Genomic DNA, 26,391 nt, shown 5'->3' with positions numbered 1-26,391 from the left:
ACTCACGACCTCTACCACCTTGAAGGACAGGGGCAACAAATGCATGGGAAAACTGCCACCTGTATATTCCCTTCCAAGCTATAAACCATCCTAACTTGGAGTTATATGGCAGTTTCTTCAAGGCACGGTTCTTTCCTGAACGGCACTGTGGGTGCACCGACACCACATGGCCTGCAGCAGTTCAACAAAATGGCTTACCAGCATCTTCTCAAGGGCAATAACTCTGGCCTCATTAATTAGTGATACTCACATCTTGCGAAATAAAACACATTAGTCCGTTTCCAATCTTCTGATATCTCCCAATGTCCATTGATTCCCTTGTAATAAATGCCAGTGCCTCACAAAACTCCCTCCAATTGTTTTCACTCACTGGAGAATCTAGAACACAGGCTGCAGCCTGACAAAGAGTCAATCTTTTGGGACCGAGATGAGGAGAAATGTCTTCATTTGAAGAGTTGTGAATCTTTGATGCAGCATTCACAACCCTCTCAGGTAAAGAATTCCAGAATATATTTAAGGCTAAGATAGTCAGAAATTTGGTCTCTCGGATTCAAGGGATATGGGGAGCAGACAAGAAAGTGGAGTTGAGGCAGAGAATCTGATATTTTCATATTGAATATCGGAGCAGGCACCAACTCCTATTTCTTATTTTCTTATGTTCAACCTCTCAGCAATTTAGGAGGGTATGTTCTACTGGATGTTCAGTCATCTTACCCCCTTTTCATTTTCATTGAACTCTCTCCCTCCAACACTCTGCAGACAAAGAGATGCTGATTGGAGCTGCCATTCAACTGGCTCCACTAACCCTTGTCCCTCTCTCCTCTTTTTAGGTCCTTCAGAAGTAAAAGGACCAGCTACCGCAGAGCAAGATGAAACCAAAATACTTGAACCTGCATACTACTAGAATATAGATATAATGGACAATGATATACATCCAACAATGACAGATACTGAGAATGTGTGTGTCCTATTACATGTGTTTCGGAGTGAAAAAGGTATTTCCCAAAAACACTTATTGGGCTCAGTGGATCAGCAGCCTGAATTACACTATGCCCAATTGTTTTGTCCACACTTGAGGCTTCAGCTGGACCAGAATGTCCAATTCTAGACAACACTCCTCTCGCAGGATGTCAAGATCTTGGAGAGGCTGCAGAGGAGTATTACTGGTGGATTCCAGTTATGAGTAGAGACTAGAGAAGCTGGGATTATTCACCTTAAAGTATAGAAAGTTAAGAGATTTAGTGGTGATGTTCCAAATTATGAAGGGTTTTGATAGTGTAAATAAGAAATCGTTCCACTATGCAGGAGGGTCAGTAACCAGAGGACACAGATTTAAGGTAATAGGCAAAATGAAACAGAGGGGAGTTGCAAATTTTTATTACACAGCAAGTTGTGATCGGAAATACGCTGCCTTAAAGGATGATCAAAATAAACTTAATAGTAACCTACAAAAAGCAGGATCATTTAATATTTTTAAGGTGGAGGTAGATAGATTCTGGTTGAGAAGGGACTCAATATTGAGGTAGATGAGAATGTGGAACTCAAAACACAAATAGATCATGCATGGTCCTATTGAATGGTGGAGCAGGCTTGAGGGACCAGATGGACGACTGCTCCTATTTCGTACTTTCCTATGTAAATTTGGATACAGATGTAGGAAAAGATTGTAGAGCTATGGGGGAAAAGAGCAACGGACTGGGACTGGATAGTTCTTTCAAAGCATTGGCACAAGAATAATTGGTCGAACAACCTCCAAGAAAGTAACATTAGGCACAGTGAATAAGGGGCTGCTAATTCACTAAGAGCCTGCTATTAATGAAGACTAATTTCATCCTTTAATGTTTTAATTCATCTTATTTTCTGCAGTACCTTTATGTTTGTGCATTTTAATAAACAAACTTTGGAATTACATCTATGTAGTGAAAATAATCTGTACTGTAAATTACAAAGAAGAAATTGTAGTACAAAATGCCAGTTTATTATCTGAGTTCTAAAAAGACACCAATGTCGTTGATAGGACTTTGACTTCTAATGTTCTGTTCCTGTAATCCTCTGAGAAAAATCCCTTTACTAATTTCTGCTTAGGCTAGCTAATCCTATCTGACTACGTTTTTTTAAACCAGTTTCCGGATTCCTTTAAGGCCCTTACCCAGGCAGGCAGGGAGGGAGGGCCTTTAGGCCTACTAGGAGCACTGACATCGCAGCCTGGCACTGGGTGCCTGCCTCCAGCCAATTGATCTGCCTTTATCCTTCAAGTCGGGAAACTGGAGGCCAACTGCATAATCCCAGTCAGTCTTCCGATTGCAACGTTAACAAGGCTTTTAATGAACCCAACTGCCTGCCTGCCTCCTGAGGTTGAGCAGCCTTCACGGGCCCTGAACGTACCTCCCCCAGAATGGCTGACACCAGGAATGCATCCCAAGTGACATGCTAGCCCGTGGTGAATTTCAGGTTGCTCCCACCCACGTTCCTCATGTCGGATGGCGAGGGAAAAAATTCAACCCCAAGATACTCACAGTTCTCGTTTGATTCCTGAGACTTCAAATAAAGCAGCAACAATCTTTTTGAAGGCAGTGAAGGGTAACTGTTATTATCTAAATTGTGCAAAATTACTGATCACTTATTTCACGAGACTGTTTTTCCTGCAGCTGTAATGTGAACCATGCCAACCAAGCATATATTTTTGGGTTTATTATGTTTAATGTGAACTATTTTACACATGGACCAGCCTGAATCGAAATAAAACTGAGCTGAATTTTCACCATCAAGGAGGGAAGTTCAAGTCAGGAAATTTCCCAACTTGGCAAAGCAATCGCCAGCAAAAGCCCACCATATTCTGGGGAAATGGGGGCAGAATGGAGTAGGGTCCATTGTCTCCACTGGCAGTTTGGAGGCGGCCAAAGAGGTTGGTGATTATTGGGACAGGCAGGTAAGAAGGCTGGCCTCGATTCTCAGAGACTTCAATCCAGTTGCATAAAAGACCCACACCCCTCATGCAGTCTCTATGCCCACTCATACTCCAATGTCACCGCTGTAGCCACTCACCCATATTCCTCTATGGGCAGAACTTAGGAACCATGTGGAGATGAAAAAGAATTAAACAATCTAAGAGACCTCTCATTTATACACATTTGATATTGAACAAAACTTCCATTCAAGAAATATTCATTTTGTTTAAAATCCGAAATCTTCACAGGGATGGACTTTTAACAAGCCCTCAACCAGCTCAATTAGCGTATTTAGAAGCACGAATTTGCATGCCTGCACTCCCCCACCCTCAGAAAAATTTATGACGTCCAGATGTACAACATCGCCATCATTTTTCCCAACTATCTGTCTCCATTCTCACCTAATTTGGGCTCGAAAATATGGCCTATAGAGTCATTACGGTCACCTAATACTAAGTCCTCTTATAAAACAGCATGTCCTTCATCTAATCACATGTAACACCATGATAGCTCTGCTATTATATAATTTTTAAACAAGTTAGCCCTTAATGCAATTAATATACTTGAATGGGTTAACAGCATCAAATACCAATATAATTCAAGATATTACATTCACAGTTTCATAGTAAGCTTGGATGCACTCGTTGCATTAAGGTGCCAATCAATATCTTTTTTTTTTCTCTAGAAATCAGACATTAGATTCAGATTAGAGTTTTATGTAGTGAAGTCTGATGCAGAGTTACCAATTGTCAGGTTGGTGTTAAAGTTAAAAGTGCTAAAGTCGATATGGATATAACCCTAATTACAATTAAAAAAACATAAAAATAGTTTGGAATTAAAGGAAATGCTGGAAATAAAAACAGAAAAGTGCTGGAAATACTCAGCAGCTCTGGGGGTATTGGGGAAGGAATTTTGAGAAGGCCACAAGATTGGGAAATGTGGCATGCAGGTGACTTAATTAGGCAGGATGTGAAATTTTGATTTCCTGATGGCGCATTGGGATAAAGTCAGCACATGTTTGTGGCATGTCAAAAATTACGCTGGCCTGTGGTTGGGTCATCCTGGGATTATATTTGCATTCCATGAATAGTCATAAAGGTGAAACACTTTTTAATAAAGACATACCCTTGGGATAGGGTTAACAGCACACAAGAATCTCATAGCACCTAGTTCACGGTCATTTTAAAGGTGTCAAGCACTAGTTAGTTTTGTGCAGGTCTGACAAAGGGAAGCAATTGTCCTGTTGAACTCTGTGACAAAAGAGACTGAAAGGTTGGTGTTCGGCTGGGTAGGAAAGTTGGAAAGAGGGTGGCATTCAGGCTTAGGGAGGTGCGCTGGAGGAAAAGTCTCAGTGTTCCAGATGTGGTGATCCTGTAAGGGCTGGTGGTTTCAGGCAGAGATTGTAGGATGGATGATGGGCCTAAAGGATGGGGTTGGTGCTGTCAATTTGGGGGTCCTGAAGAAGATGGAATCGAAGGTGCTGGGTAGTAAAGGAAAGAGTCGTAATCAAAGGGGGGAGGCGTATTCAGTATGGGGCAGGTCCAGAGTCAGGGTCTCATGGGGTGGGCCATAGGAGTGAACAAAAGCATAGAGGACAGTAACAGAATAGTTCAGGATCAGAGTGGGCATTTGTATGGCAACAAGGGAAAAAATTTTTGAGGATGTGACTTGTAGCATCGATAAAAGGAGAACCAACGGATATGTAAAATTTGGATTTTCAGAAGACTTTTGATAGGATTCCACACAGCAGGTTAGTAAGCAAAACCAGAGCACATGGCTTGGGGTAATATACTGGAATGGACTGAAAATTGGTTCACAGACAGAAAACAGAGAGTAAGAATAAATGGGTCATTCTCAGGATGGCAGATTGTTACTAGTGGGGTACCACAAGGATCAGTGCTGGGGCATAGTTGTTCACAATCTATTTAAATTATTTGGATGGGGGGACCAATTATAATACTTAGAAATTTGTTGTTGACACAAAATTAGGTGGGAATGCAAGTTATGAGAAGAACGTGAGGAGGTTTCAGGGCTAAACGAATGGGCAAGAACATGGCAGATTGAGTATAACGTGAGTAAACATAAAGTTGGTGGCAAAACCAGAAAGGCAAAGTATTTTTTAAATGGTGAGGGATTTGGAAGCGTTGATGTCCAAAGTGGTCTGGGTATCCTTGTTCATGAGTCACTAAAAGCTAGCATGCAGGTGCAACAAGCAATTGGGAAGGCAAATGGCATGTTGGCCTTTATCGCAAGGGGATTTGAGTACAGGAGTAAAATGTCTTGCTGCAATTACATAAAGCCTTGGTGAAACTGCACTTTGCAGTACTGTGTATAGTTTTGGTCTCTTTATCTGAGGAACAATATTCTTGCCATAGTGAGAGCGCACCAGAGATTCAGTAGATTAATCTTTGGGATGGCAGGAAATTTGTTATGAGGAGAAATTGAGGAAACTGGGCTTGTGTTTCCTAGAGTTTCAAAGAATGAAAGGTGATTGCATTGAAAAATACAAACTTCTTACAGGCAATGATATAATAATGTAGATAGAATGCTTCCCTGGGCTGGTGAACCTAGATCTAGGGTACTGTCTCAGAATAAGGGGTAGGCCATTTAAGACTGACATGAGATGGAATTTTCTTCATTCAGAGGGTGCTGAATCTTTGGAGGTCTCTATCCCAGAGGGCTGTGGAAGCTCAATAACTGAGCATATTCAAGATTGAAATTGATGGATTTCTGGATACTAATGACAAAAAGGGATATGGGGATAGTGTGGGAAAGTGGCTTGAAGTAGATGATCAGTCATAATCTAATTAAATGGTAGAACAGACTCAATAGGTTGAATGGCCTACCTCTGCTCCTATGTAAGTTCCATTGAAGTAGGAGAAGGATCATGGCATCAGGTGGTAGGCCAGGGAGGAGGGAGTGCTAGAGCTCCAAGGTCCCAGAAGAGATCGTGCTCCAACTCTGAAGGGGCCTTTACATTGCGGTGTGCCCCCACTTCCCATCCGAGAATCCCACCCATCTATCATCCTAAAAATTGAGGCTGGGCAAGAAAAGGCCCTTAATTGGCCATTTAGTGAGGTCCTGCCCACTCAAGTATGAAATTGTGTCAGGGTTGGGGCAGGCAGATTCACAGGGGGGGGGGGGAATCTCCATCCATTCAAATTTACTTCACCCCCACCTCAGAACTCACCTTGGGGATAGCGAAGGAAATGGCAAAAACAGAGACACCTAAAGTGGAACACATTGTGATTATGCCCTGGGGAAGGGTAAGCTGATGACAAAATCTAATTTCAAGTTGTACGCGACCCTTCTTCAAAACCGGCAGCTCTGCTAAACAGCAGCATCAAGGGGGAGGTGGTGGCTGCTGCCAATACAACATCTACATGAGGCCGAGGATCATCGTTGGATCCCAGACCACAGGTGAGTGGTAGCAGGTGTGTAACTTCAGGGGTTAAGGTGGAAGGGCGTGGGGTCAGCAGCAAGGGCGGGGTGTGAGGCGGGTCTCAGCTGACGCACTCCATTCCCAATGTTGGAGTCCCTCCATCAGGCACTGGGTGCCTTTGAATGAGGTACACCCCTGGGAGCAGGCAAGCAATCCCACAAGGGACTGCTCATCATGCTCCCTGCATGGCAAGACTCCAACCCACCACAGGATTAATAACAGCAGTGACGGGATGAGGGCATCAATTGATGGAAAACTGTCCACAGACTTCCCACCATAGACTTAAATTGAAGTGGAGGCAGAATGGTCCTCACCCACCACCCACATGCCTCATTAAATGCCACTAAACTCGCCATGGGGAAAAGCACTTTAAGCTCCACCGTCTAATTCTGTCCTGAATTAAATCTGTTCTGGTATCCCAAGTAAACATCTCCTCAAGTGGCAGATATCTCTCCTCGCAATCTTTTCACTTTCTGCAACTTGGCGGAAACTAACAAATTCTGCCCGAGGAAAGGTTACTCTAAATGTCACATCTACAAACTCTAAGCGTGTTTGTGTCCGTTATGTTAGTGAACAGCATTAAGAAAATCCCAAAATGTATTTGAGCAAAGCTGATTTAGCATGCAAAATTCAAGTCTACAAAACTGGACTCTCAGTGTAACAAACAGGCCGGGTCCATTAGTAAAACTTCAACCTCTCGCCAACATATTGGAATGTTGGCACAAAAGTCATACAAAGAAGGACGCCCTGTGAATTCTTTACATGGTGTTCATATCGCTTCTCAAAACAAACACTAATGGATACAGTAAACTCAGATGTGGAATGTACTTTTGGATGTTCAGATGTTCTCGTTGTTAAAGCTACTTTTTGTGGATTTATATTGCTCATTTTCCCTTTTCAAAAAGATTAAAGTAAATTTTGGGTAAGAGGATGCCAGATTCAATGTCTTTATCGTGAGAGCGCTGTTACTGAGAAAGTCAAGTGTAAAAGTAAAGATTCACTCAACTGATTCTACAAAGCATAGCTCGTGTAATATGGTCAGAGCAGGCAAATGAACTTGCTCCCTCTTTTTCAAAAAATAACAGTTTGACTTTAACTCAGATAGCAATCTTTCCCAGGCGTAAAGTCTTAATTGACTGAACTCAATCTTGCTTGCTCCATGTCAAGAGTCTGCAGCGTACATGCACAGAAAGGGCTGCCATTCACTCAATGTTCAGCTGGTGTGGGACGACAGGCAGTGCATCACGAAAGTAGATGTCTGGCTTCCTGGCTCGTCATACTTTTACCCTGTGCCAGGCCTCAATTATCCCTCTCTTCTACCCAAATCATCAAATGTCAGGCTGCTGCTTGGGGTCAAAGGATGTTCACCTGAGCATATGGTTCACCACATCTATGAGGAATCAAATCACAAATGCAGAGGGCCAGATTTCTATCAGAGCTCTGACCGAGCTAACTATGAGCATTCTGAATTTGAGATTCTGCTACTTGGATTGACTTGAAGGTAGCCTGCAATATAGGCCTGAGGGAATCTCCAATATTATTGCAATTTCCTGCATGTTTTATTACTGCGCCCTACAACGGGTAAACCTCAGAGTCACCTGGGAAGAAAAGTGGTACAGGAACAGGTGACAAGAACAAACCAGGGCCACCAGCCCTGCCAGCTGCCAGAGCTTCACAACAGCAAAGCACCAAGGAGCATCCCCGTTGAATCAATCCTCGCAGCTAGACATCCTGGCTGTCTCCCCATCCAATGCATTACCTTCATTCTACCATCATACATATAGTCCTTATACCTTCCAGATGAATCAGTGGCATAGGACTGGATTTTAAAAAAATTGGTGTAGGATCTGGATCGGAGGCAGGCAAATGCACAATTATGTGCTGCCAACCTCCTTGACAGTTCGCTACCACAATCCCAATCCCAAGCCATTATCAATGAAACAACGGAGTTGGATCAGGTACCTGATAATTAGCCAAGATCTTAAATACTTCTTCTCCTTCTCAGTCAGCAATACAGGCAGCCACGTCAGCCCAGACCATGTCCGGTGCAATGTGATGGACTCGGTGCAGCAAGTGGGTGGGGCTGGAGTGTTGGACTCGAGGCCCTCCATCCCTGCACACTCATTGTGCCTATATTACCCTTCCTATACCTTCTGCCAAAATGAATCACCTCATCCCCTCACACTTACCTGTGTTAAATTTCACGCACTGCTTGTCTGCCCATTCTACTGGCTTATCTATGTCAAATAATATCATCCTCGCTGTTTGCCTCCAAGTTTTCTATCAGTGGCAAATTTTGAAATCTTACTGTGTCTTCCAATATCAACGTCATTTATATGTAATCAAAAAAAAACAGTGGATGTAGCACTATCCCTTGGGGAACACCAGTCTACGATCCTCCAATCTGAAAAATATTTACCCTGATTCACTGTTTTATTCAAGCTGTCACTGACTCTCCTGTTCCTCGTGAGCCTCAAATTTTGTTAACCAGCCTTTTATGTGACAGCCTGTCAATTTTTATTAATATAGACAAAACCTACTGCCTCCTTTCTTCAACCTCCTCTGTTACTTCTTTTATTTAGATTGTCAAGCACAATCTGCCTTTGATTTGATTTATTGTCACATGTATTAACATACAATGAAAAGTATTGTTTCTTGCAGCTATACAAAGCATACCGTTCATTGAGAAGGAAGCAAGAGAGTGCAGAATGTAGTGTTACAGTCATAGCTAGGGTGTAGAGAAAGACCAACTTAATGCAAAGTAAGTCCATTCAAAAGTCTGACAGCAGCAGGGAAGAAGCTGTTCTTGAGTCGGTTGGTGCATGACCTCAGACTTTTGTATCTTTTCCCCGAAGGAAGAAGGTGGAAGAGAGAATGTCTGGGATGCGTAGGGTCCTTAATGCTGGCCACTTTGCCGAGGCAGCGGGAAGTGTAGACAGAGTCAATGGATGGGAGGCTGGTTTGTGTGATGGATTGGGCTACATTCACGACCTTTTGTAGTTCCTTGCGGTCTTGGGCAGAGCAGGAGCCATACCAAGCTGTGATACAATCAGGAAGAATGCTTTCTATGGTGCATCTGTAAAAGTTGGTGAGAGTTATAGCTGCCATGCCAAATTTCCTTGGTCTTCTGAGAAAGTAGAGGCGTTGGTGGGCTTTCTTAACTATAATGTCGGCATGAGGGGACCAGGACAGGTTGTTGGTGATCTGGACACCTAAAAACTTAAAGCTCTCGACCCTTTCTACTTCATCCCCATTGATGTAGATGGGGCATGTTCTCCTTTATGCTTTCTGAAGTCAATGACAATCTCCTTTGTTTTGTTAACATTGAGGGAGAGATTATTGTTGCCGCACCAGTTCACCAGATTCTCTGTCTCATTCCTGTACTCAGTCTCGTTATTGTTTGAGATCTGACTCACTACGGTGGTGTCGTCAGCAAACTTGAAAATTGAATTGGAGGGGAATTTGGCCACACAGTCATAGGTGTATAAGGCATATAGTAGAGGGCTGAGAATACAGCCTTGTGGGCACCGGTGTTGAGGATGATCACGGAGGAAGTGTTGTTGCCTATCCTTACTGATTGTGGTCTGTGAGTTCGGAAGTTCAGGATCCAGTCACAGAGGGAGGTGCCAAGACGCAAGCCACAGAGTTTGGAGATGAGTTTCGTGGGAATAATAGTGTTGAAAGCTGAGCTGTAGTCATTAAATAGGAGTCTGACATAGGTGTCCCTGTTATCTAGGTGTTCCAGGGTTGAGTGCAGGGCCAGGGAAATGGCGTCTGCTGTGGACCTGTTGTGGCAGTAGGCAAACTGTAGCGGATCCAGGTAGTCCTGGAGGCTGGAATTGATTTGTACCATGACTAACCTTACGAAGGACTTCATAATGATGGATGTCAGAGCCACTGGCCGATAGTCATTAAGGCACGTTGCTTGGTTTTTCTTAGATAGCGGGATGATGGTCGTCTTCTTCAAGCAGATAGAGACTTCAGATTGTTGTAAAGAGAGATTGAAGATGTCTGTAAGTACCTCAGTAAGAAGTCTCACAACACCAGGTTAAAGTCCAACAGGTTTATTTGGTAGCAAAAGCCACTAGCTTTCGGAGCGCTGCTCCTTCATCAGGTAAGTGGGAGTTCTGTTCTCAAACAGGGCATATAAAGACACAAACTCAATTTACAAAATAATGGTTGGAATGCGAGTCTTTACAGGTAATCAAGTCTTAAAGGTACAGACAATGGGAGTGGAGAGAGGGTTAAGCACAGGTTAAAGAGATGTGTATTGTCTCCAGCCAGGACAGTTAGTGAGATTTTGCAAGCCCAGGAAAGTCGTGTGGGTTACAGATAGTGTGACATGAACCCAAGATCCGGGTTGAGGCCGTCCTCATGTGTGTGGAACTTGGCTATCAGTCGCAGCAGACACAGAGGAATAAACCAGATGTAAATACCTCAACCAGCTGATCCGCGCAGGATCTGAGTGCATGTCCGGGTACCCCATCCGGGCCAGTTGCTTTCCGTGGGTTGACCTTCAAGAAAGCTGCTCCGACATCTGCAATGCTGACCCCTGATACAGGTTCATCCAGGGCTTCCACCAACTTTTACAGATGCACTTCTTGCTCAAAACGGGCATAGAATGCATTGAGCTCATCAGGAAGGGGTGTGTTGGAGCCAATCATTTTATATGCCTTCATCTTGTAGCCTTTTATGTCTTGCAGACCTTGCCATAGTCTGCGGGGGTCGGTGTGGTTTGCCTGGGATTCTAGCTATTGTCTTTTGGCATCTTTGTTGGATCTCCTTCGATCGTATCTGGCTTTCTTGTATAGGTCAGTGTCGCCTGACTTGAATGCCTCAGACCTGGACTTCAGCAAGCAGTGGATATCCCTTTACATATCCATGGTAGCTCTCTTTAATTAACTCCTTTTGAAGTGCCTGTGTTTTTTTCCTCTTGATTGTTGTTTCTAAAATCTTATCCATCACCGATGTTCAATTGACCAACCTGTAGTCACTAGGAATGTTGAGAAAGGGTATTGCAACTCACCATTCTCTAGTACCTCGGAAAGATTTTGGCAAGCCCTTCCACTATCTTCATAGTCACTTCCTTTAGCAACCTGGAATACAAACCGTTTGGAGGCATTGGAGAAGATGCAGAACAGATTTACAAGGATTATACAGAAATGCATGTGTATTCATATCACGAAAGAATTGACAAGCTGCATCTCTTTTCAATGGAAAGATAGCTGAATGGTGACCTGATTAAGGTCTTTAAAATTCTGGAAGGTTTTATAGAGCGGATACTGAGGCAATGTTTCCTTGTTTGGGAAGGCCATCGATACGTGGTGGTTAACAAGAAATCCAATAGAAAATTCAGTAGAGACTTCTTTACTCAAACAGTGGCGAGAATGTGAAACTCTCTGCCACAGGGAGTAGTTGAAACCAAGAGTGCTGAATGGCCTGTTACTGTGCTGTGTATCTCAAGATAATCCTGTGTATTTCCTTCTGTCTTCCCACCATCTTCCTCCTTTCTCTTTGGCCAACAAGAATCTGGAGCAGTGAAGACCTTATTTTGGTCTTCCTGCAGATAGGCAGGAAAATGTTGTAAGCAAAGCTAACAGCTGTCTTCTCTTTTCTGACCATAATCTCAGATCAAGTGGAACAACCCACTGAATTTAAGCTTATTTGTAATGAAAATAAAGAAAACAGCAAAGATTCCACAAGCTCGGAGTTTCACCAGTCTGTCAATGTGGGCTTGTGAGCACAACTTGTCAGAGGAAGTCCTTGCATCTGTCTCTTTAACATTTATAAATGCCACATCCTTATATGTATCCTGGAGGATGCAGTCAATGCAATTGAGTAGGTCGCACCAAATGAATCACAGTACATAGGTGAGGAGTAACAAGTAGCACTGGCAGAGGAGAAGCATGCATCTGATGCCCAATAGCCATAATTATCATCAACGACTCCTGTACTTTCGGAAATGCAGTGAAACTTCAGTGAAATGACCTTGTGCAAACACATCATACTCTTGCTGTTATTCATTGGGAAGGAAGATGATAGTGTTGGCGATAGTGACCGATGCATTACTCACCCATTTGTTATAAGTGTTATAAGCATGATGGCTAACATTACAGTCGAATGAAACACTAGCCTGGAAGGAGATAGAAATAGAAAAGCTAAAAACACTTGACAATTCTGTCTCTGTGGTTCAAGTATCCTTCTGGCAAACAACACCTCTTTGTGGATCTGGAATATGCAAAAGGCAGTTAGTCATTGCCTGGTAGGTGAGCCGGAACTGACAGAAATGGTTGGTGGCATAATGATGGCCATGGGCAGTGTAGGTGGTTAAGTTCTGGGCATGCCTTCTTTCATCCTGTATTACTTAACAAATAAAATATTAGATTTGGTGTGGTTTGAAACTAATGCCCACCAGTAATTTGAGCTTTATTGGTGACTGCCATGGGGCTTTGAAGCTTGCAGTGGATGCCTTATTGCTCCCAGAACTTTGTTGAAATTTCTATTAAAATTTTGTGCCTGTGTGAATGTAGAAATATTTGAACATTTGACTGCAGAAAACAAAAAAAACTGCTCACAAATGTATAATAAGTACACATTATCTGACCAAAGGGGATTTTCACAGTAACTTCATCGCAGTGCTAATGTAAGCCTATTTGTGACACTAATAAACTTTAAACTTTATATGGCCATCACTGATCAATTTGGATCCTGACATTTAATTCTAAACATGTCAGATTAAGGCACTACATTTTGTGATTGCTACAGATTATTATTAATTTTTTCCTACTTGTTTGGAGATCATTCTGCACTATCTCCCCAGATGTGCCCACTTCAACTGTCCTTTAATTTTGATAGACCTCCTTTCCCACTGAAAACAATTTTAAAAATTCTTGCAATGGATTCCCTTCCCCAACTGGCTTCAATCCTTGTTCAAGTCCGACATTGTTAATCCTATAATAAGCAATGGGACTCCAGTTAAAAAAAAGAGAGAAATGTTGAAGGATATATAACAATCGATTTTAAACTGTACGAATTTACAAAATGGAAACCAGCCATTTAACTTGGTCAGTCTGTGATGGAGTTTATCCTCCATAGGAACAATACTTCTAACCCATGGGCCACATTGCTTTATCCCCCTCTTTATCAACCATTTGTCAAACCAATCTTTAAATGTTAAGATGCTCTTTGCTTTAATCAGTAACTGCTGCCATGAGTTCCATTGCCTTGTAACTCTCGTAAAAAAAAGTTGGACAAGTCAGATCTCAGATTGGAACTCAGCTTGATAGATCCTAACTTTTATATTTTTATTGAGATAGGTGAAAGGCAGCTACTGAACAGAGTGACAGGAGTCAGCTGATGATCTTTTAACAAAAGAATAAAACATTTAACAAACAAGATGAACTGTAATACACTACTCCTTCACCCCAGTTACACCTTTTCCCAATTATATCTTTACAGATGTATACTGATTTGTACGAACACAAGTTACAAACTATATCCTATACTGTAATGTCCTCAGTAAGTACATAGCCCATGTAAACCGATAAATGAAATGTGGTCACAAACCTCACACTCTGAAACCAATGGCAGATGCCACCCAAATAACTTGCCTGGATTTCTCATCAATTCCACATCCTTTGGTTCAATGAAAACAACAAAAGTCTAGTTTAAGTCTTTCTTCGCATCTGTATTTTCACATACCAGGTAACACCGTAATGAATCTGTGCTAATAGTGTCTCTATTCCTTCACCAACCTTCCTTCAATGAGGAGCCCCAATCTGCTGAGTATTCCAACAGTGCTCCCACTCAGCCTCACAATGGACCAAGGAGGAGAACAAGTCGATGCAAATTTTAAAAACAGAACCAAGTTACTTATTTACAAACAAATTTTGCCGATTTTGTAAGCGATTGACTGAAATAGAAATAAAACATAGTGATTTTTAAAAACATTTTCCCTTTACTGGGCTACTACTTCTATAAAGAAAAGTTTAGATGTCGGAAGGTTGACAAATTGAGAATTGGTAGTGGGACAGTAATGGTGAGGTGGGTGGGTGGAGCAGGGGTGCAGAGGTTGAGATTTTGAGACTTGGGGAATGGGGTGGAGTTTGAGAGTGAGATTTGAGCAAGGTGCAGAAACAAGCAAGGGACACTCATTTACACATTCAAATTGACCCAATACTGATTTCAGGTAGCTGACAGGCCTGACTAAAAACAGTGAGGACAGTGATATGGCAGTGGTTATGCTGCCAGTGTAAATTAGCTACAGGATCACACACACCGGAAAAAACAAGTGAAGCATTTAAAGTTTGCCACTCCGGCATGTAAAAATAACTCTTGTTCAATGTGGCCCATGCCAGGTACCAGTATGTTGGATCAGTCCCACCATGTAAATTGAGTTTGACATGCCTGCTCTGGTAATTTCAGTAAAAAGAATTCCCTTGATTTTTCACCCTTTAAGCGTCAAATAAAAAGATAAAAAGTGACTTATGTACAGAACTCAATGACGCCTAGAGAGTGACCTTCTACTGAAATGTAGTTCAGCTGTTCCACGCAAGAATGGGCTTGTGGTCAAAATGCCAGCCCAAGTTCCCCTGAGGTTTGGCAAATCCATTTCAACCGTGCCCTACACGTCAATTCTTTCTACACACCTGCCTTTGTCAGTCAATGATCCAATGCAACTTCCTTACATACATTGCTGAGAAAGTAACACCATGCAGGATAAATTAAGCATTGGAAGCTTTAAACATAAAAATACAAGTCAAGCCATTGGCAAATCCAAACCCATATTTTCTGGCATTATTTTATCTGTTGTTACAACTGTCAGAGATAGTCATGAGCAACCTATTTTGCTAATTTAATAACTTTTAAAAGCACAATAGAAGTTTTACAGTTACACGTTACTAGATCTAATTGCTCAGTAAAACAATTTGGTCCGTATTGAAGTTGTTTAATGAATGATCCTCATTTTGACATGCATTTCAGAAGAAAACATTACGTCAAATATGAGAATAGGTTTTGTGTCATCAAAGCTCACGCTTCTTGCGCCAAAACTTTCAGATCATGGAATTCAACTGCTTTTTTAACGTTCACTTTTTTTTGGTTTTATTACGACGCTGGCAAACCAATCCAAACATTTATCAATTCTTATGTAAATATATTTTTTCTGGTTTCTTGGTAAGAAACATACCTTTTTCCAGTTATGTTTTTGGTCCTACTTTCCTTACTCATTCTGCAGTTATAATCTGGATTTACTTTATTTCACTTAATATTGTAGACATTAAGTTCTAATATCCCTTTTATGGCAAATATCTTGACAGTACATTGAAGCTGTAATAAAAAGTTAGACTGTAAACTATGGCTGAACTAGGTCCAGACTTAAGGAAACTTTTACTATTGATAACTTAATTTACAAAGAACCGCTTCTTAAAATCACAGAATGCAATTGTCTACAGTGAAGAACTGCAAATCTCTGCCTTGGCAGAAGTCCTGAACACATTTGTAACACAACCAAACCTTTGTCAAACGCTGAAACAGGTTATGCACCGACAGATACAACTTCAAAAACATGAACTAATAGGGCCTAAATCTCCAGCTTTTCAAGATTAAATCCATTTGTTCTTACCTGATGCACAGTGGCCACACCTAAACAATAACGTGTCCAAGTAGTGCTGCCTCAGCCAAGCAGAAACAACTTGTGAGAGAAGAGTCAGTCTTTAACATATTTAACTGTACATGCAATCTAAAATAAACACAATGCTTCATCTTGGGGCCAGGCCTCTGTGTACTCTCTCCTCCGATTCCTTAATGCACTTGCTGCCAGGCAATCTAATACACTGAATCATGTGACCTGTTGCCATGGTTGCTGTGAATCCAGCTGTTCATGTTAGAGAAGGCTAAAACAAACTTTTTCATCCTAATCCTGGAGAAAAAAGTCACAGTTCTTTTATTGTGAGATCAGCTGCCTTTACAAAGTAACTATTTTGCGCAGCAAATTATAATTTTAACCAAACGAAATCAGAATTTGCTGGTAACAATAAACAGAGAGGGAAAAACTGAAACATAAAAATGAATATTGACCGCATTGTATGGATATAGTCAAACAATTGTCTTTTGAATTCCTGATTTTAAGAACAGGACATTAGGTTTTACATGTCTCCTACTAAAAAGCACCAAGAACTATGGATGACATACACAGTTGATTCCACTTCTAATTTACTAAGCCACTCTCTGTTTTTAATTTTGCCCTGCTGACAAATTACCTGTGGCAAGCAGAGTCCCTTTGGCTTAAACAACCTGGTCTAGAAGCTGTCAACTGAAACAGCCTGTTTTCCATATGTTATAGCCAGAATTCTCCAACTGTTAAAGCCGGCGGGATTCTCTGGTCCTTTCAAAGGCACTCAATGCCTGATTGGGGGGATCCAGCATCAGGAAGAAGGGGTTTGCTGAGAACTGCTTCCTCGCTCTTACTCACAACCACCCCTTCTTGTGCAAACTCCTTCCCACCATCATTTACCTTGCATAGATCCCTTCTTGATCAAAGTTCTCAAGTGAACATCATATTAACAGCGGTCACTGCCTCCCTGGTAGTTCTACTGAGTGCAGAGGAGCTGCCAGCTTATTAAGTGGTATTTGCTACCAAATAAACCTGTTGGACTTTAACCTGGTGTTGTGAGACTTCTTACTGTGCTAGAATGGTATTTGCTACCAAATAAACCTGTTGGACTTTAACCTGGTGTTGTGAGACTTCTTACTGAGCTTATTAAGTGCCAGAGTAGCACAAGATGTGGCAGGCTTTCCATAAAAGGGTCAACAGGGGGTTCTCAACAGTTCTCCAGCTGATACCCTCGCTGGTGGCCTCCACAAGATTTTGCCCAATGTCTATCTGTAGACTCTGTTCCAAGTGGCATCTATACAATTTCTAAAGTGGCAGTGTCCTCTGACAATGCTATGTCTGATAATGACAAAAGTGTGGTAATGTTGACAGGGATATCACAGTAACTTCATTGCAGTATGAATGTAGGCCTACTTGTGATTAATAAATAAATTTTAAATCAGAAAAAAGACTCTACTCAGCAGAAATTAGTCTGGGCCTGTTTTCAAGGCCAAAGTTCACACTGGGAGAGTAGCATTCACCTGAACCAAGAGGCCCTGAGGCCAATTTCTATCTATTTACATATTCGCAATGAGCTGCCACTGCAGAACATCAAAATGCAGCTTGCCTGATGAGAAGTAACAATTTATGACTGCCCATCCCACTGACAGCAACCCTCAGATAAGTACCGGGAGGAGTTGAAGCCAATTTCCATGGTGAAGGGAGGATCCTGAAGTCTGTGAAATTGCAAAAGAAGTACTCCTGGTATCAATGGTGGAGGGTTTACAAGAGAAAAAAGTCATACCTCCAGGTGGTAGTCACAGGAACCTCTGACAAAATCTTGAGGACGACAGATCCAACATCAGCCCCATTCACCGGTGACTAATTTTGTAAAGGGGCATTCCAGAGGCATTAAATCTGTCATTATTATGTTCAATATTAATATAATCAAGGAAACAAGCATCTGTTTTTGACAAGAGCCTGTGAAGCCTAAAATACAGGCTATGCTTAGCGGTTGTTACTTACAAAGTGGCTGAGGTGGAAGAATCAATCCAGACTGGTCTTTTACGTTCAAGCAGTTTATTGTAAGACACTTCCTCAGTGCTACTAACTTCCCTCCAAAGTGTTCCAGCCTATTTTTAGGACAATCAATGTCACATGTTTAACTAGCAATCCCTTAACAAGGTAATTGCCATAGACTGTGATTAATAGTACATTGACAGCGGTCAGGCTAACGCTTGCACAGGCTGACCCATTATTAAACTGTTATGCTTTCCATCAGCTAGCTTTCCCACAGTATTAGCTCTTTCTCCAGTGTATGTGCACACATTGTCAAGCCTAACCTTTCTTCATAAAAGACTGTCAGTAAGACAAAACCTCCAGGCAAAACAGATGTCATTATTTTTTAATTAATATGTAATCAAGCAAGAAGAACAAAGTACAAGGAATCATTTTAATGTGTAAGAGTGCTAATCCAGTCCAAGTACAAAGAAGAAAGGAAAGGGTTTTTGGACAGCAGGGCACAGCCCTCACGGGTAGCTGCTGCAACCCATAATTAATTGCACTGAAGAAAAGGGAAAAGAAACATGTTCATGTGGGTCTCCAATGTTTGGGGACGAAACAAAGGGTTGTAAATGAGAGTCTACTTTTGATAATCAAAGTTTTTTGTGTTATAAAGACTAAAATTATCCAATAATTTCAGTTAAGGAACTTAAATATTAAAGTAACAGGACAGTGCATCTGGAAGTTTCACCGTCATGGAGTGTATCCACTTGCATGAAGGAAAGGAAATACTCATGGCTGTCACATTCCGTAAACACTGAATCAGATGTTCATGGAGTCAGGATGGCTCCGGAGATCTTTAAAATTTGCAGGTGGGACCCAGATGGGGAAGTCGCACTCTCATTTCCGGCTGATGCAATTTTTGTCAGTAGGGGAAAGGTGGTGAGGCATGAATTGCACTGGCGACAAGCACAAATCCGCAGGACAATTTGAAATTATTGCTGACTCTAAACAGATCCTATTTTTACTGTTCCAAGGGCCATAACCCACAGTGTTGGAGTCATGAATATATGGAGGAGACGTAAACTCTCCTGAATGTTGGATAAGGTCTGTTTAAATATGATGATCTGAAGTTATTTATATATCCCCAGCACTTCAAAAATGCAAAGCAAAAACTAGGCTGCAGTTGTCAGTGTTGTAAAAAAAATACTACTGGAATGCATTGATTGACAGGCCATCTGGTGTAGCTTAGAAAGATAAATGGCCACCTGCTCTTGCAGTTCCAAAAGACACCAACCAGGATTTTCTGCTCCTGATCATGTTGAGCGGGTTTTGCGATGGGAGTGGAAAATCTCACAAGAACAGCCAAATCTAGCTTCATGTGAATGTGAACGGGTGACTTGATTGACCCCTCCCTCCATCATTGCATTTTCTGATGTTCACCATTGGGAACATCATTTGAATGAATTAGCATATCATTATCAGGCCTCTATATCTGAATCATTCCCCCACCATCAGAAAACCCACACACCTCAGCGTGAGGGCAGAACAATGCGAAACCCGACTGGTCTCTGAAGGCATGTATCTGACGAGTAAACCTCACAAAGGAGCATAGCTGAATGCATCACTTAAGGAGAAGAGGATCATGCCTGGGCACTGCCTCATGGCGTTGGTGGTGTTCATGGTAGCCACCACCCCTTGCTTTTTCCTAAACATGGGACTACACAGCAGAGATAGCTGCCCTGGCTGTCAGCGGCTTCAATGCCATTTTTCCTGTTCGCTATCAGCTTTTGCTGATTTTTGGGAAAATTCAGCCCATCATGTTAACATTTCCCAAGGGCTATTATTGCATTATAGCCCATTATGAATGTTTAGCTGACTTTCAAAAGGTTCAAATCCAATTATCTTAGCTGTGTGTCTGAGTAAACACCTTGACTGACAGTCTTAAGAGGACATTAAAGAATTGACTAACTGTCTCTGACGTGGTTATTGAATAGAAGTTTGTTTTCATTACAGAATGACCACTTGAAGGTATTTAAAATTCTTGAATGGGTCTCATGTATGAGAGTTTTTTTGCTGTATCAAGTGTGTTATGAATGGGAGCTCTATCAGATTGACAGAAATTTATTTTTTTCATCTCCACATAGCTCCCGAGGTCTGCCCAAGTGAATACTGGTGAGTGGCTTTGGAGGTGACATGGGGGTTATGAGATGGCATAGTGGGGCATGGGGGTACAAGGCAACATGAAGTATGATGTTCTGTGGAGGAGGCATAGATTGTATGAGTTGGCATGAAAGGGTGGGTGTGGGCTAGAGGGCCTAACAGCCTTTTATAAAGCTAGACTGAAGTCTCAGAGAACTGAGGCAAGCCTTCTAATCAGCCACCCCTCTCCGGGATTGTCTTTGAGCTGTCTCTGGAGGAGGCAAGTCTGATTTGATCACAACCCTGCCTCCCAGAAATGTGAACTGCGTGTGACATGGCCTTTTGTATAAATGAGGTTCTGCAGAGTTGGGAAATTTCCCGGCTCCAGCTACACTGTCTTGCTAACAAAAATCCAGCCATTGTGTTTACTCCCTCCCTACAAATGAGAGAAAAACCTCAAGAAATGCAACTGAAGGATGAACCACACTACTGAAAACCTTGTGTCCAAACGAGAAGCTGTTTCAGCAGGGACTAAGCTTTGAAAACTCCTCCTGATGGACCAAATTACCTATTTTGTTTGTTGAAAATACCCACGGTTCTTGCTCTCAAATGCTCTTTTACACAAAGATTCCCACATAACCATAAATTGCTGCAGTGCTGCATGAAGCCGCACTTGCAACATTGCATGCGGTCACAAATTCACGGTACATATAGCTCATACTCTGATTCATCTGTTTAACATGACTGCCTGATTTTGCTACATAAAGGCACAAATGTGTTCCAAGTCGAAAACATGTAGTGGGCTTGGGTGGAATTGTTTAAATCTTAATCAGAATTCCAATACAAATTATAGATATAGCTTCTCCAATGGCTCAGTGATTTCCTCCCAGTTAAGTAGCTGAACCATAAAAACGGAAGGCGACAACAGGTTTTATCAATGCTAAGTTAATTAAGTTTAGGTAGTAAATTGAATGGGCTCACTAAATTGGTTTCAGCACTTCTGGGTTAGAAAGTACAAAATTAGGCTTTCTACAGCCGACCGCTTTCCAGCTATCCTGCGGGAAACCATGGAACACGTAATTACTTCAAGACACTGCAGATGGGCTCTCCTTGGGATTTTGTTACTGTGTAAATTGAAGAAACAATGTTACTTGAAGTTGAGAATGTTAGCTGAAAAACTGAAAACTCCTGACTTGTCTTTGCATATTGTTTGAGTACCCTTGAACAGGCATTTGGCAACAATAGCTGATGTGAATCAAGCCAAAATCAGCATTCTTTGGCCTCTGCAGAACGCTCTGTTCTGAAGCGTCATATTGGACTTGAAATGTTAACTGTGTTTTTCTCTCCATAGATGCTGCCAGACCTGCTGAGATTTTCCAGCACTTTCTGGATTTACTCCAGATCTCCCATCATTCGCAGTATTTTGCTTTTATTCGTGGACCTTGATAAGTTCAAATAATATGTGTACTCAACTGAGTTATTGCAAAAACCTACTCCAAACTTTTGGTTCAATAAATTTTTAAAACAGTCAGATAAATATGAAATGACACTGCCAGGTAATAATTAAATGTACATCAATCATGGTTAGCAGCTTTTCCGCTTTCTCGTGAAGATCCCAAAGGCTTTTCTATCCAACAACATTCAGGACTCGGACTTTATTCAGTCCTAAAAGATGCCATCTGTCCTTCTCCCAAAAGGATCCCAAATGGTAATAATTGCAGTTGAGCAGACTCAGCAGACTAGATAAGGCTGCAGCATCGCACAGTAATGATGCAAACAACAGCGGAAAAAAAACACAAGCATTATTTTTTCTGTTCAAAAAGTACCTGAATTGCTTAACCTCAAGTTTGCATTAACACATGTAAAATCACAATTAATAAATTGTTGGATCAGTGAGTTTGAGTAAGTAAGCAATAAAGGTGGTATCCTTCTGGTCCACGCATATTTGTTACTGGGTTAAACTTATGTCAGTCAACGCAGAAATAGGAATTGTACAATTGATCTCTGTATTCTTGCATTGATTTGAATGGAAAGAGAAATGTATAACAAGAACCTGATTGGATATTGCTTGTTCTTTGCCTTCACAAAAAGTTCAAATTACTCCCCCCCCCGCCCCCCCAACTACACACACCATCTCACCCCCACTGTACATTGATCACCTTACAAAAATAATCAACATATAGTTTGCCTTATCCAGTATTAAAATATGCCGATGTTATATTTCCCAATTGCAAAAAGATCCCAAACAGCATTAGTTGCAGTTGTAAAAACTGGATAAAGTTAATTGGGGGGTTGTTAGCATGCATCAAATCATACCCAAGCATGAGCCACATCTTCAGGAGAGGAAGGAGAGAATATTGTGGGTGGTAAGTGGAATTAAAATCTAAAATTAAAAACGAGAAACATCAGCTGTGATTATATGTCCTGTAGGGTATCATTATTCGTTAAACCATGAAGCTGAAGTAAATCCTTTGAACATCAGACTTTATTTTTCCAAACTGTAATACAAAAGCAGAGTGCTGTGGGTTCTGGAAATCTGAAATAAAAAAACAGAAAATGCTGGAAATATTTGGCAGGTTTGGTAGCACCCTCAAAAAGAGAAAAACAGACCTGCTGAATGTTTCCTGCATTTTCTGTTTTAATATTTTTCTGAATCTGTTTTGCGTTCTTTACATTTGCTTCTATTATCACACACCTTTTCATTTACTGTGGCCATTTTTATTTTTAATGTGAAAATCTATTATTTGATTGCAACATATTAATAATTTCCCCCACGGTCGAAGTTTACATCAAATTATTAAACTTGCACTAGTTTCCCCCTGTGGATTGGTACAAGTAGCAAAAAATGCTTGAAAATGTCAATTATTAGGTTTCACATTTCAGCCTGAAATAGAAGCATAAAAGGAAAGTAAAACGTGACCCCACCCCACACCCCCCCACCGCCCCCCCCCCCCACCCCGACCCCCAACCCCCACCTCCCTTCCAGACACCCGACTCTGGGATTTGGCAATGAAAATGAGTAATTTCATTTAAAGGAGAAAACAGCCCAGAACCAGTCTGAATTTGTGTTTCATTGTTTCTTTTCTTTAGGCTTTCAGCCCAGATGAGCCTAGCCAAGTGCCAAGTGCTCCAGCTCTGCTCCTCGCCCTTACACTAAATATTCTGGCTCTTCTCCTGGCCTGTATCAGCCTCCTCCACATTCAGCAGATATGCCCGTTAATACAAACTAACATGGAGCACAGAGAGGATAAATCCACAGTTACTGGATACAAGAAAAACCCAGAGGCATTTAGAGTTAGTGGCAAGAAGCCAAATGGAGCCAAAGAGACACCCTGTCTCCAAAGTGAGCACCTGTGGCTCTAGTTGGTGAGCATAAAACTGGAATACGCTTTGGAAAAGGTGATGCGCGACAATCAAGCACGAGGTACAAGGCTTCAGCGATTGAAGGCTTTTATTGACAAACAATGGAACTATCTAAACACGAGTACACCATTCCAGACTGGAGGGGTCCCGCCTGAGCAGAGGGTCTTATACCTCTCCCCAGGAGGCGGGGCCCGACCAGGATGTGCCATAACAGCATCCACCACAGGTATATTAATCCCACAGTGTAAACACCCTAACCCAACAACAACATTATAACAACCCCACAGTGTCAACACCCTAACCCAACAGTAACATTGGAATAACCCCACAGTGGTAACCAACGATGGTTCACCACATTCACCCCTCCTTTGAAAACAAAGGCCGGCGGGGTGTGAAAACAGATTACATATATACAAAAATCTACAAGTCCAGACGGTCTGGAGGACCACACCGTCGCTGTGATCTCCTCAACACCGGTTGTGACACCGGAGCAGGTGCTTGCGGTGGCGTTCTCTCCAAAACAGCGTCCGGCTGTCCCCTCGAGGACTCACGGGCCGGTTGACCCTGGTGAAGCGGTGGTGCAGGGGATCCCGGTACCTTCTGTGGTGGCGCCGATCTCCGAGTCTCAGGCAAGCTGTACATGGGAGTATAACTGTTATGCACTGGTCCCGGTGCTGACCGCGCCACGTCCGGGGAAGAAAGAAGTGATAGGGGATTTGTGACGGGGGTATGGGAGCGACAGGAGTTGCTACGTCCCCTGCGGGCGCCAGGTCTCGAATCGAGACCGTGTCCTCTCGCCCGTCAGGATATGCCACATAGGCATACTGAGGGTTGGCGTGGAGGAGTTGGACCGGTTCGACCAAGGGGTCGGACTTGCGGGCCCTCACATGTCGCCGCAGAAGGACGGGTCCTGGGTACGTCAACCAGGCTGGTAAGGAGATCCCCGAGGACGACTTCCGAGGGAATGAGAACATCCTCTCGTGGGGAGTAGCATTGGTTGCCGTACACAGGAGGGAGCGAATGGAATGAAGCGCATTTGGAAGGACCTCCTGCCAACGGGAGACTGGAAGGCCCCTGGAATTCAGCGCCAATAGGACAGCCTTCCAGACTGTAGCATTCTCCCTCTCCACCTGTCCGTTACCCCTAGGGTTGTAGTTCGTGGTTCTACTAGAGGCAATCCCGTATGAGAGCAGGAATTGCCTCAAGTCGTTACTCATGAACGACGAGCCCCTGTCGCTATGTATGTAGCAGGGGTACCCAAACAGGGTAAAAAGATCACTGAATGCCTTAATCACTGTGGCAGTCGACGTGTCCGCACAGGGGACAACAAACGGGAACCGGGAGTATTCATCTATGATATTGAGAAAGTACACATTCCGGTCCGTTGAGGGAAGGGGGCCCTTAAAATCCACACTCAGCCTCTCGAAGGGGCGAGTGGCCTTGACCAATTGTGCCCGGTCAGGTCGATAAAAGTGCGGTTTGCATTCTGCGCAAATCCGACAGCTTCTCGTTACTGACCTGACATCCTCCACCGAGTAGGGCAGGTTGCGGGCTTTTATGAAGTGGTAGAGCCGAGTGACCCCAGGGTGGCACAGGTCATTATGGAGGGCGTTCAAGCGGTCCTCCTGCATGATAGCGCATGTTCCGCGCGAGAGGGCATCCGAGGGCTCATTGAGTTTCCCTGGACAATACATAATATCGTAATTATAGGTGGAGAACTCGATTCTCCACCGCAAGATCTTATCATTCTTGATCTTGCCCCTCTGCGTATTACTGAACATAAACGCCACGGATCGTTGATCCGTGATCAGGGTGAACCGCTTCCCCGCCAGGTAATGGCGCCAGTGTCTGATGGCCTCCACAATAGCCTGAGCCTCCTTCTCCACCGCTGAATGCCGAATTTCGGGACCTTGAAAGGTGCGGGAAAAAAACGCGACGGGCCTGCCTGCCTGCCTGGTTCAGTGTGGCGGCCAGGGCGAAATCCGATGCATCACTTTCCACCTGAAAAGGGATGGATTCATCCACCGCGTGCATCGTGGCTTTCGCAATGTCGCTTTTCAAAGCCTTGAAGGCCAATTGGGCCTCCGGCGTGAGTGGGAAAGTCGTGGACTTGATGAGCGGACGGGCTTTGTCCGCGTAGTTGGGGACCCACTGCGCATAATAAGAAAAGAAGCCGAGGCATCTCCTCAGTGCTTTTGCGCTAGCGGGCAAGGGAAGTTCAGTAAGGGGGCGCATACGGTCTGGATCAGGGCCGATGACCCCGTTTTCCACCACGTATCCCAGGATAGCTAACCTGCGCGTACGGAATACACACTTCTCTCTGTTATAGGTCAGATTCAGGCGAGACGCAGTGCGCAGAAAGTTCTGGAGGTTTGTGTCATGGTCCTGCTGGTCATGGCCGCAGATGGTGACATTATCCAGGTACGGGAAGGTAGCCCGCAACCCGTTCTGGTCCACCATTCGGTCCATAGCACGCTGGAAGACCGAGACCCCATTGGTGACACCAAATGGAACCCTAAGAAACTGATACAGACGACCATCCGCCTCAAAAGCTGTGCATTGTCGGTCCTCTGGGCGGATGAGGAGTTGGTGGTAGGCGGACTTAAGGTCTATGGTGGAGAACACCCGGTACTGCGCAATCTGATTGACCATATCAGATATGCGCGGGAGAGGATACGCATCCAGCTGCGTATAACGGTTAATGGTCTGACTGTAGTCGATGACCATCCGGGGTTTGTTCCCGCTTTTAACCACCACGACCTGCGCTCTCCACGGACTAGCACTGGGCTGTATGATCCCTTCTTTCAGGAGCCGCTGAACCTCAGATCTGATGAAGATCCGGTCTTCAGCGCTGTAACGCCTACTTTTAGTAGCGATGGGCTTGCTGCCTGGTACCAGATTCT

At 43.0% G+C, this 26,391-nt stretch overlaps 1 protein-coding gene across 19 annotated transcripts in view; it reads right to left on the bottom strand.

The window, feature by feature from the left end:
* Positions 1–26,391, bottom strand: part of dtna (dystrobrevin, alpha) — a 268,122-nt gene that overhangs the window by 159,483 nt on the left and 82,248 nt on the right. Inside the window, exon 2 of one of the 19 annotated variants that reach the window (XM_078216100.1) lies at positions 22,442–22,661. The exons of 15 other annotated variants lie outside the window; for them this stretch is intronic. In XM_078216100.1, coding sequence (XP_078072226.1) covers positions 22,442–22,458 — 17 coding nt within the window. In that variant the 5' untranslated portion in view covers positions 22,459–22,661. Of the gene's footprint in view, positions 1–11,416; positions 11,487–16,012; positions 16,223–18,007; positions 18,063–22,441; positions 22,662–26,391 lie in introns of those variants that run through there. 3 more of the 19 variants (XM_078216105.1, XM_078216106.1, XM_078216103.1) reach the window with 3 other exon arrangements.

Source organism: Mustelus asterias, chromosome 7 (genome assembly GCF_964213995.1).
Source record: "Mustelus asterias chromosome 7, sMusAst1.hap1.1, whole genome shotgun sequence".
NCBI classification, from domain to species: domain Eukaryota; kingdom Metazoa; phylum Chordata; class Chondrichthyes; order Carcharhiniformes; family Triakidae; genus Mustelus; species Mustelus asterias.
The sequence above is the reverse complement of the archived record's forward strand: the minus strand, read 5'-3'. Positions and strand labels throughout refer to the sequence as shown.